Source organism: Panicum virgatum, chromosome 2K (genome assembly GCF_016808335.1).
Source record: "Panicum virgatum strain AP13 chromosome 2K, P.virgatum_v5, whole genome shotgun sequence".
In the NCBI taxonomy this organism is placed as follows: Eukaryota; Viridiplantae; Streptophyta; class Magnoliopsida; order Poales; family Poaceae; genus Panicum; species Panicum virgatum.
The window spans coordinates 34,119,510-34,132,280 of NC_053137.1; the positions used below are offsets into that span (position 1 = coordinate 34,119,510).

Consider the following 12,771-nt stretch of genomic DNA (forward strand, 5'->3'; position numbering starts at 1 on the left):
AACATATTATCTCACACAACCTAATGCACAGATCTTGACTAAATCACAGCCACATAAATCTGAGTGAAAAAGAAACAAGAAAACACTCGAGAGATGAATAGAAAAACCGTTGTTTCTTTACAACAATTATGAAGGTAACCCTATAGCTTGTGCTCATACTGTACATAATAAATGACACTGGTTCCTTTTAGGACCGAATACTATACTTTTTTTGCAATTTGGTACTTTTCTAAAACAGTTTCTTACAAACGAACCCTTAGGAAAACTAATTTCAAAAAACAACCCTTGATCACAAGAATTTGGAGCTCTCTATATATACAATGTAGGATCAATGTCCACTTTCATGATGATCAACGTGACATTGTGACAATACAGACGTGATGGCGGCCTGTCTTGTTGAATTACCAAACTACCCTCGATCCAGAGAGGGCTTCCCGGCCTGCTCCCTTGTATAAATATGGCAGCCAACAATGCGTAGCCCCAGATCAATGAGCCTCATATATATCCGTGTATTGACAGCAGACAATACCAAGCTAGCTCTGTATTCTTGTGCGCCTCTGCAGCTGTCGAGCGAGCGAGGTTGCTGGCCATGGCTGCCATCGTCCGCGAGGAGGCTCCTCCATTGACGCACGCGGAGAACGAAGAGTTCCTTCGCGTCCTTAGGGACGTCAGGCAATGGTACTGTGGTGGCCGTGCATCTTTCTGAACAGAGCTAGATATGAGCTAGTTACGGAGCTCTCCCACGGCCATGGGCGTGCAGGGTGGGGCGAGAGCCTCCGGAGAAGGTGGAGGTCGTGTTCGACGGCGTGAGCGTCGAGGCCGAGGAGCGCGTCGGTCGGAGGGCGCTGCCAACGCTGCCGAACGCCGTCTTCAACGCCGTCAAGGTACGTGAGGCACTCTGTCGTAGAGTATGCACGCACTTGCCAACGACGCCTCCATTTTTCAGAAAAAAGACCATTTGCAGGTGTACATCATCAGGCAAAATTTCTCCCAAAAAACCGTCCAGATTCAGACTTGGCCGAATTTTATGAGATAAAGAAACTCGACATAGTAACACAAGATTTTGTAGAAATCAGCAAATAAAATGAGGATAAAATATATCTATGGCCTAAGGCATCGCAGCATCCTTTCACTGCGGTTACAAGAATCCAGAACAACATCTGCAACAAAATTTGATTGGAAAACCGAAAATTCTGCAGGATGAGCGGAAAAACCTTCGGCTATTTTTATATGTTCATATTTTTACCACCGTGATGTGAATAAGTAGCGGGATAACTGGGAACCAAAACGAGCGCATATGGTTATAGAAAAAAAACAGCAAATATGGATGGAAAGGCGATGGAAACGGACCGTCAACGGTAAGAGCAGACTTGTTGGGGAAGCAGGAGCAAGCTGGATCGACCAAAGAGCAGAGAAGAAGGTTTGGAGGAAGAGCAGAGGAAGTGGACGGATGTGGAAAGCACCATTCACCTGGACAAAAGAAAAATCTTTATGTCAGACCAGAGTGTCCAATTCCCTATTTTATTTTGTTGGAATATAAGTGAATTGTTCATCTCATCAATATGGTATCAAAGCTAAAGGTCTCAAGTTCAAATCCTAGTTAGCGCAATTAAATAAAATATAATTGCTGCTCGTTCCTATTCCTCGTCTGAGGCCCGAGGGAGCCTCCACGTGAGGGGTGTGTTGGAATATAAGTGAATTGTCTACCTCTCCCTATGAGCTTAAACTTTTTGTTGAACTGGTTGGTGCATGCAACTCAATATATTTGGTCCATATGTATGAGGAAAATTTTCATACCCGGAGCTATTAGAATTTTGAATGCTTGCATCAGTTTGAGACTCCGACTGGTTGGTGCATGCAACTCTCCGTATGTACGAGGAAAATTTTCATGTCCGGAGCTGTTAGAATTTTGAATGGTTGCATCAGTTTGAGACGGTTAACATATGGAAGGTTAAAAGTTGCAGCAATTTGTGACGGTTGCTGTCCTAAATTTGGATACCTCTTAGGTTTAGTGAAAAAAAATGGCAGATAAAATAAATTGAAAAAATAGTTTTTTTTATCTTTGCCTCTAGTTTGGAGTGCAATTGTTGTTTTTTCCTTATTGTTTAACTTTGTGATTTTTCATCTTACTTTTCACAAGTCAACGCAATTTTTCTCTTAGTCTGCACATTTGCCCATATTTTGACCATCGAAAAGGGATAAAATAGCATTGACTTGTGAATAGTAAAGTTAAAATCGCAAAGTTAAAAAAAGTCCAAATTACTCCCTTTAAGTAAGGCCAAAGTCCGGATAACCCCATTATCTATCTCTTGGTTCAATTTTGCCCCTAAACTATGTCATTTAGTTAAGGATAAATTGAACCAAGAAATAATTAAGAAGGTAAAATGACACAAGAAATAGTTTAGAGGGTCATCCGGATTTCAACTAAACTTTACGGGAGTAATCTGGACTTTAAATTATAGGGAAAAAACACAAATATCCGAAATTAATAATGAAGACAAGAGATATCACTCAAAACAAAGCTTTATGTATGCATGACAGTTAAATAGAAATGCATTCGCATGTTTAATTACTTTAGAAGTTCAAATAACTAATTAATCACCGGGGCATTTAGAAACATATGTGTATGTGCAAAACTAAAAGCTATTTTCTTGTGCAGGCTATAGTAGATTCTATGAACACGTGTGCAACGCGAAAAGGAACATTCAAGATAATAAATGAAGTGAGTGGAACAATAAGACCATCCAGGTATAATTACATGATCCACTATCAAAATTTCTTTTCAAATATAATATATACTGTGTTTAAACATTAAAATGGCACATAGCAAGAAATATTTCGGCACAGGCAAGCATAGATGTGGGTTATGTCGAAATAGATAGCAGCGAGTTCTTTCTCCTGTTCTGACCAGAAAGACACTTGTTCTTGGAGCACCTGGATCTGGAAAGACGACCTTCTTAAGGGCACTGGCAGGAAAATTAGATTCTTCTTTGAAGGTAAATCGAATTTTGCAGCAACTTCATTCCTGAAAATCAGTGTAAATAGCAGAACAAGTAACAGATGGTGACACACATATATATAACATTGATAATGAAAACCATGTGTGCATATCATTGGTATCATGTTATTTCTTGCTTACAGTTGAAGGGAAAGGTATTCTACAATGGGAAATCAAGATCTTCTACACCACACTACCTTTGTCCTTATGTCAGTCAACATGATCTCCATCTTGCTGAGATGACAGTGAGAGAGATAATTAATTTCTCCTCCAACCTGCTTGGATCAAACAATGAGTTTGGTATGATATTATTCTTCTAGTATTTTTTGGTATAATAAAATGGGTACTTCCTATTTTCTAATGTAGATGGCATGACTGCCTTCTGAAGTTTAAAGGATAAATGGGACACAAAGGCCCAAACCTCAATATTCATCCTCAAACAATTGGATGAATCCATGTATACTAACGCAAACTTACTTTTTGCTGCGTAGAGATACTGGGAGATGCAATAGAAAGAAATACAGATACTAATAAAGTGTACAAGGAACTTTTTTCTAAGGTGCTACTTAGTCATATTATTCTATAAAGTTAATCTTGTTTAGGTTTAACGATATCTAAGATGCCTTTCTTGTAGGCAACCAAGCTCGGAAGCAAGAGAAGCAACCTAAAAACTAATTATATTATCAAGGTATCATATATGAAAAAAGAATTCAATGTAACTTTGTTCATTATTGCATAAATATTTCCCTGATCCTTAAAGGTTAGTTGACTTTATACAGATTCTTGGCTTGTCTGACTGTGCTGAAACTATAGTAGGGGGATGCGCTCCATAGAGGAATTTCCGGGGGCCAGAAAAAGCGAACTACAATCGGTAAGTAAATTCCTTTCAGGAAAAAAAGTACTAATATTTCACCTAACCATTTACTGCCACTTTATTATCAAATATTCATATGAGTTTATTATGGTTAGGGATAATTTTCTCATACACATGTACTCCTACAAAAGTGCACTGATTGAAGAATTATTTTATTTCTGTGTTCCCCTAGGCCGGCCGGCCTAGCACGTGCACGCGTTGAAGCCAAGCAACCCACACCGACATCAGAAAGAGATCAGAGACATTCAGGAGGAGGTGGCCACGTGGCCACACTCCTAGGCTGGCCGGCCTAGGACAGGCCGGCCAGCCCGACTCTGTAGCGTCTCGTATCCCGGCTTCGCGTGGAAGACAAGCATACCGACCTTACCTGCTTACAAATGACGCCACATGCTTCACCTGCTCAGAACCGACTATGGAGGACTATAAGTAGCACCCTCATCCTCACTTGTCAACACACATCATTTGGAGCTCAATCTCTCTTGCTTTCTAGAGTAGGTTAGTAGTTTGGGAGTTAGAGTCGAGTCAAGCTTGCTCGGGACTCCGGAATCGTCGGAAGTCTGGTATAGCTCTTGTATCTTTCTTTTGACTTTATTAATACGGGACTCCGGAGTCGTCGAAAGTCTGGTACAGCTCTTGTATCTTTTTTTTGACTTTATTAATATAAATTATCTTTTCTACTTTTCTGAGTCAGCTTTACTTTCTGCATTCCTTTATCTTCTCGAGTCTGAGTGTTCAGCTCGAGCACGAAAGTTGTACCCTTTAGCTTAGGCTGAATTATCTATCTAGTATTCGGGATCTTATCTTATGGGTTTTCTCGCTCGGACTAGAGTAGCTCAAGTTAGTTCTCTAGGTTGAGGGGGATTTCTCTCGAAGACCTCGAGAGAAATCCTAACACTGATATGTGGTGTCCGAATTTGGTGTTAGCTAGAAAGTGTGTTCCACCCCACGGAACTGTTGTGGTAGGCGGCAGGTGGTGACAACCCTGTTCGTCCCTTGAAGTCCACCACGTTTGGGTGTTTTCATAGTAGTAGTGCCGACTACGGTTGGACTCCCTTCTCATCTCAGTCTGATTCCTTCCCTGAGGCCGCCGAAGTAAACTCTAGTTTCCCAAAGATTAGTTAGGTGTTTAGTCTGATCTAGAGAGGCTAGCTCGATAGTTCAGAAGTGTATCAGGTGTCTTATCTCGCTCGTTGTCCTCCCAGCTGCTACCGCTCTAAGGAGTTGAGCCTCCGTGTGTCACTCGGTCATTGATTGGCCATTTATCTCACCTATATATCTGGCTTACCCCCATCTAGTTAGTCGGTTGATTAAGCTAATACGGTTATCATTCGATTTACAATACTCTTTACCATAGTGCTTCCCTGAGAAAAATTACGATACCCTGGAATACTCCAAGGTGAAGTGCTACAGTAGTGATTCTGTGCGCTTGCATAATTTATATTCTGTGCGCGGATTCATTTCTTTATTCTAACACTCAATTCTACATAATTTGTAATCAACTTGCTGTTTTTCACAGTCCAAGACACATGAAGGCATCAAGTTCTCCTAGTTCGTGGGATGTGTTTTGGCCCACAAGGGCATGGCGTCCAAGGTCACCTATAACCTGGACGACCCGCTCTCGGCGTACACCAATTCCTCCATCCACACCCGCATCAATGTGTACACAGAGGAGGGAAGGCAGGTCCATGGGCCAGAGTGGGATCCGAGCGCCCACCCTCTCGATGGAGAGATCATCACGAGGTGGGAGGAGGCAAGAAGCATGGCTGATACTTTATTGGTGACGACACTCTACACACGGCCAATATTCCCACTCTTGCCTAGGTCCGAGTAAGGAGAACGAGCAGTAGCCCGGCCATATGCCCACGATTGTCCAGGACACAGCTCCAAATGCAGGAACTTCAAGTTATTTATGATTTATTCATCATTCATTCAATTTCTACATATATTTGCTTTGCATTGTAATGGAATGAAAAATTGTAGGCCCAACTGGCAGCGCAAGTGGTGGCACACGATGCGGCATTACCCGAAGAGAGGAGGATACGACAGCAGGAGATGGCGAGGCAGCAGGCCGAGGTTTAGCAGCAGATGGCCCAAATGTACAATTACATTCAAGGTCTTTCTGTTGATATAGGTCAACCCCTACCACCGATGATGTCCACTCCGATTCCGACTCTGGCTCCTGCAACTCTTCCTGTGAGCCACTTGACAACCTTGTAGTTTCATTTCAAGTATTAGAGAATTAGAGAGCATAGAGACTTAGAGACTATTGGAGACTTAGAGAACGTAGAGACATAGACTCACTTAGAGACGTAGAGAATGTAGAGACTTAGACTCACTTAGAGACTTTGATGAAATTTTGAATGTTTTACATTATAACTTAGAGAACTTGATTCTTGTCTCACATGCAATCTATTCTCCTTTCTGCAGAATCAATCGACAGCATTGAATACGCCAGAAATGTCGCCGGGCATCTAACCGACGTTCCCCGCACAACAGTTGTTCCCATCTCAGATCCGCCCACCTCCGTTTGACCCACCTGAGTGATAAACTTTACTTCCTTTGCATTTGTGAACTTGTGGATATGTACTTGTGAACTTGCTGATTTATGTGTCCTAGAATTTGTGGATTTATCTACATCAAGTTCCTGTGATGTTTAACTCAAAAAAAGTTCTTGTGATGCTTGTTGTGATATATGTATAAATGTATAATGCATGTGATACTTGTTGTGATATACGTATAATGTCTGTGATGTTTGTTTGAGTGGGGATCTTTATACATGAAAAAACAATAAAAACAACGATTGTTTGGTCAGTTCATCGTGTGACTCCTGCACAAAACACAGTGAAGTGACCATTTCTATCCATTCTGGACAACATTTTGCTGTGTGCCTCCTGCACGGCACACGACGAAGTGACCATTTCTGTCCATTCTGGATAGCACTTTGCCGTGTGCCTCCTGCAAACTTTGTCGTGTGCCTTCTACCTGGCACACGACAAAGCTGCCCCTGCGACGTCTGCCGGCTGTCTGCTGGCGCCGTCATTTGCCCCGCGCTGTTGGTTGCTTTTTTTTCATGTGCCGCACAAAACACACTGCAAAATTCTTTACCGTGTGTGTGATAAAAAGCACACGACAAAGTCCTCTTCGCCGTCAGCCAGACTGCTGTGCTGGCTTTGCTGTGGGCGGTAGACGGCAAATGCTTTGCCGTGTGCTAGAAGGGCTTTGCCTCCTAGCGGTAAACAACCCAATTCCGGTAGTGGCGGTTGTCCATGGTCTGCTTCTCCTGAGACGGTTGAGGCATGCAATGGATTAAACTCTAAAATTAAAGAGCTTGAGGACATTAGTTGATGTATCAGACTCATATTGTAGACGATTGGTTTATATTTTTTAATTTTAAATTCCACATAGGTAACGGACATTATTGAGGCCCGTCACCTATATGTTGTTACTAATAACGATTGTTGTCGATGCTTGTTACCTATATGCTTTATATTCTGTTGCTGGCAATGGGCGTGATTGATGCCCGTTACTAGCATTCTATTACTGGCAACGGGCATCATGTTAATGCTTATTACCAATGTTATTAGTAACGGGCATTTGCTTGTTACCGATGATGGGTCATTGGTAACCCACCATCGGTAATGTACGCAATGCCCGTTGCTAATACTTATCTACTAGGTTCTTTCACGTAGTGTCAGAAATGCCTATTCTGTAGAACCGACCGAAAAAATCCAGTCATGAAAATGCGTTGGGACAGGTCCTGAAAATGGTATGTAGTGATTATTATTGGATAAGGAATCCACGTGCATGATTTGCATACAGGGAATGATATATTTTCCACGTCCATGCGGTCGTTGTTGTTGTTGCTATACTCAAAAGAGACCTCTAACTGCAACGCAGTATCGCATTAGTACTATAGAGCACGACGGAGACCGGTTCAGAAAAGTAGCCACGACACATGAATCTCATAGATGATGTGGACCCTCAACTACTCCGTACAGGTCATTGGACAATGCAATCAATGACGATTATTAGCCCTAGCTGTGGATTATAGTCGACGTTTTCATCATTAATCCCAGGGCGGCACATCCAAATGGTTTTTTAATGAAAGGCACATTGTCCAGCTTTATTGAAATTGTAGCAATTGTTACAATTGGCCGATGCTTTGCTGGGACGCCAGGTCAGGTTCGACCAAAATGCACATGCGACGCTAAAAACATCCACGAAAATAAGTCAGTTCTACTAGGCCTCGTTTGGCTTTTTTAAGTTTCTGTCACATTGAGTATTGAATATTCGGATGTCAATTCGAATATTCAGATGCCAACTTAATATAAAACTAATTGCATAAGTTACAATTAGGGTTCTAGACGAATCTGTTAAGTATAACTAATGCACAATTAGCAGATGGTTACTGTAGCAATTAGTGACCAAATTATAGAGTAATTAGGCTCAATAGATTCATCTCGTGATTAAGTCATGACTTATGAAATTTGTTTTGCAATAAATTTATATTTGGTACTTCTAATTGGTGTGTAAATATGCCATATGACGGGACTTATGAGTTAAACTGAAAAAATCAAACCATGCCTCATTAACTAACTCTAAACTACTTATCTGCAGGTTCACACGACACCCTGGGAGTCCAAATTGTTATCATGCGTGATATTCATATCATCTTAATAACTACTAGGATAGTAGCGCGCTCTGCCGCGCCCAGTTCGAAATGTGGAAAAAAAGAGAAAAAATATGTCTCCCTTATCCTCTTCGTCCTCCACGCTCTCTCCCCACGCTGTGCGCAGTGCCGCCCCGGAACCACCGCCGTCGCCAACCCTCGCCGGGGCGCCGCCGCCCTGCTCGCCTTCTCTCGGCGACCCTCTGCTGTGCCCCGCCTCGTCGCCCGGGCACCGCCGCCCCGCTCGCCCTCTCCTCCTCTCCTCGTGAACCTCCGCCATGCCCCGCCTCCTCACCCGGGTGAGGCCGCCGCCATTCCTCTACGATGCCCCGCCTCCTCAACCGGGCGGCACCGCCGCCGCCGTCCCAGATGCCAGTGCCGACTGCCGAATCCGCCGCTCGCGCGCCTCCTCCTCCACGCCACCGCTCATATCCACCACCTGCACGCCGAGATCCACCAAGGCGGAGGCCAGCGGCGACCGGGATGGAGCGGGAGGGGGAAGGGGGCAGGTGCCTCGGCGGACGACGGCGCCGGAGGGCGAAGCAGGCCAAATCCGCCGCTAGGATGCCTGTGGTCGGATCCCACCCCAGCGGCGGGGCGGAGCAGACGGTGGGGCTCGAGAGGTGGGGAGCCTGGGAGACGCGCGGTGACTGACCGGCGGCGGGGGAGGAGGGCGAGGGGCAGAGGACGGCGACCGGCGGCGGGGGAGGAGGGCGAAGGGCATGGGGCAGCGGTGAGGCACGCTTGGTTGACTTTCCGGAGCTTGGCGAACACTTGCCCTCGGATTCCAGTGTGTTGATTTTTGCGTCAACACATCTTTTGGCACGCCCGATAGTACAGAAAGCTTCAACATGGTGGAATTTGGTGATCAATCTGAAGTCAATGAAGGCAACTACGTCCCTGTTGATGAAGACAAGCTCAAAGAAGATCAAAAGCAGGAGTACCTAGATCTGGTGGAAAGATTCAAAAGTGAATGCCTCAAGTCATACAACGTCATAAGATCTGGTGATGTGATCAAGAAGTTTAATCTTTCATCCTTCCAGCCATTGACAGAAGCGCAACGGGACAACAAGATGATAGATGTGGTGTCTCAAGCTGTGGCACAAGCGTTTGTCAAGAGTGCAACGGTCATGGGCAACACGGTGCACAACGCAGTAGTCAAGACTTTTGCAGAAGGCACGTTTCCAGGTTGCATGGGACCTTGTTACATACAGCCAGATCAGATGCAGTATATCCCCTTAGAAGTGTCCATGGAAGCAACTTTGTCGGCTCAAAATAGGCAGGCAGAAGCTAATAACAGTCAAACGCCACCACAAACTACTGCTGCAACATCCACGGCTACGACAGCTCCTGTCTATACAACTAGTCTGCCCATCCCTATAGCTGTGCAAGGTGGATCTGCATCTGGATTCCCCAAAGGATGGAATCCGATGACTGGGTATGGTATGCCTCCAGATTTCTTTACTATACCGTCCAAAGCACAGTTTAATGCATCGGCTTCTCAGCCGATGACCCCTCAGCCTGATCCATCAGCTACACAGCCGATGGGTTCCCAGCAAGATGCATCTGCAATACAACCGAACGCACATGGTGCATGGAGTCCACAAATGGCTGCACAAGTCAACGCATCGGCATCACCACCGGGAAAGCAGCGATGACGCCCGCATACGTCAATTTTGGGGTGGCAGTATTTTATGAACCACGAATAAATCCGCAAGCGCACAGAATACCTCTGTAGCATTTTACCCAGGAGTATATCGGGGTGCCATTTATATTTACACAGGGAAGGCAATGAGTGAAGAGATATAGACTAGTTGATGAACTTTATCTAGATTGGATATTCTCGTGAATAAACAGGGGTAAGATATATAACATGGTAGGAGGTAGTGTGACACACACACAAACTACCCTCTTAGATAAATAAACAAAAGAAAAGATAAAAGGTGCTCTAGGCCGGGAGCAAGGCAGAAGTCAGAGCTCGAGTCAACTGTGCTAGGCTAGTTATATCTATACTATCTCATTGGTTAGATCGTCAGAGATTAAACTACACAACAGGGAAACCGCTATCGAAGCAACGGGAGGAGCCCGTACACCCCGGCGGCTTTATGTACCTCCTACCCCCCATACCGAACGTGGAGGATTACTCGGGCTCGGACAGGGCTGTCACCACCTGCCGGCTACCTCTACAAACCGTGGGTATAGTTGACATCCAGCAACTCTTAGCTAATCTAGACACCATGTCTACACTAGTAAGGGATACTCTAGTGTCTCGCGCGGAGCCCCCACCCTCCGGATGGATAGACATCACACTAAAGCAAACATACGAATACTGGAGCAGTTGATAGAGTTCTAAGAACGACACGATAACCATCTCAAGCATAGGGCGATCATGCAATGCAAGCATTGAATAATAATGCAACCATATCAAGAAGCATATATCCGATAGCTCAGAACATACTTCAAGCAGATATCGATAACCATAGTCTAATTCTATTACAAACAACCGAATATTACAAGGGAGAGCTAGAGATGAACCCATACCAGACTCTCGAGCAGATCCAGCGACTCGAAGACTCCTAGACTTCTTCTAAACTCCACTAAGCCTAAAGACTATGCAAGAAGTGCAAGAGAGGAGAGGAAGTGTGGTGTGTGTGTGTCATAATCTCTACCCCCCCCTTGTATTTATAGCAAGGAACCATGGGTGAGAGCTTGGAGAACTGACTTGAGCAACCAGTGAGGAGGTGACACATGGCGAAGTTGAGGCGGTGGGGCCCACGGGCCTGTTCGATCGACCAGGTAGGTCGGTCGACCTGCCCGGGCCGCCAACCGCCCCCATCTTCTTCCAACGGGCTGTCTTGGGCCTCCTCTTATCTGAATGCTGGGGCTTGCCTTGTCTTCACTTATTTTGGTGTGGTTTTTGGGCTACACTTGGTCCAAATGAGCCTGAATCGTCGCTCTGATATTTTCTGTGATTTTATGTCGGGCCAAAGTGTGCTTGCAACCTGCATATTAGCTCAAAAACACAACTTGCATTTTCTAGAAGGTGAAGTGTGGTTTAGGGACTTTATTGGATAAAGATGCATGTAAGGAATGCAAACTCTCATGATTTTCTGATTAAGTTGATGCCTGGAAATGATCGTTAGTTAGCGTCAACAATGACCCCACAGCAGTGTCTCGCAATCTTGCTCCAAACCAAGTCTTCTACAGAAATTCTGCTTTCACAGTCTCCTCACCAGAATGGAGTCAATTGGGTTTTCCATGATCAGGCGACTGAATAGTTATGATGTGTCAACGTGTCGTACATGGATTCTACTGGTCAGCAGTCAGCTAGTTCATCGGTCCAACCGCTAGCAAATCAGCAGACACCCAATCGGGTGGCTCAGCAAGCGCATCAGATGCCATTGGCTGGACAGCCGATGACCCATATGTCACCACAGCCTGCAACGATGACAAACTCAACAAATATGGGTTCTCCTCAATAGATAACAGCAGTTGATCAGCAGGTTGATTGGAATACTAAAATAACAAAAGTGATGAGGGAACAGTTTGGTTTAAGGCCAAAACAACAGTCTGTTATGTACAAGACTCCTTATCCTCCGGCTTATAATCAGATTTCTCTCCCACGCAAGTACAAGATGCCTGACTTCACTGAGTTTTCAGGGCAGGGAGAAGTTTCTATGATGGAACATGTTAACAGGTTCCTTCTATAGTTGGGGAAAGCGGGCAACCAAGACGCACTCAGAATTCGGTTGTTCTCCTTGTCTTTATCTGGATCGGCCTTTGCTTGGTTCACCACTTTGCCAGCAAACTCCATATTGTATTGGGCTGATTTAGAGAGACAGTTCCATCAGTACTTCTTCTCTTGAGTTACTGAATTAAAGTTTATCGATTTGCCTAGTTTAAGACAGAGAAATGATGAATCGGTCGCTTTCTTCATCCAAAGGTTTAGAGATGTCAAGAACCGATGCTACAGCTAGGCACTATCCGATCAGCAGTTGGCCGATGCAGCATTTAATGGACTCTTGTCACACATCAAGGACAAGTATGCATCGCAAGAGTTTGAGAGCATTAGTCAGATTGTGAGTCTGATGACGGGAGACACTCGATCCTATGAGTCTAAGAAGCCTTTTCAGAAGAAGATTTATTATGTGGAGTATTCTGCTAATGACGATTCTGAAGAGGAGCAAGAAACGGTCACATCGGCTGAATGGATCCAAAGAAACAAGAAGC

General features: G+C 44.5%; 1 protein-coding gene and 1 long non-coding RNA gene across 2 annotated transcripts; both read left to right on the forward strand.

The window, feature by feature from the left end:
* Positions 1 to 280: 280 nt before the first annotated feature.
* LOC120673984 (ABC transporter G family member 45-like) lies at positions 281 to 2,830 on the forward strand. Its single transcript, XM_039955050.1, has 3 exons — positions 281 to 678; positions 761 to 884; positions 2,660 to 2,830. Exons 1-3 carry the CDS (start codon positions 590 to 592, stop codon positions 2,813 to 2,815), a joined length of 369 nt encoding a protein of 122 aa, XP_039810984.1. The 5' UTR covers positions 281 to 589; the 3' UTR covers positions 2,816 to 2,830.
* A 90-nt stretch (positions 2,831 to 2,920) lies between these two features.
* On the forward strand, positions 2,921 to 3,686 carry LOC120674014. The gene is made up of 3 exons (XR_005674947.1): positions 2,921 to 3,298; positions 3,490 to 3,557; positions 3,633 to 3,686. It is a non-coding gene; the product is annotated as an uncharacterized LOC120674014 (long non-coding RNA).
* The last annotated feature ends 9,085 nt before the right edge of the window (positions 3,687 to 12,771 follow it).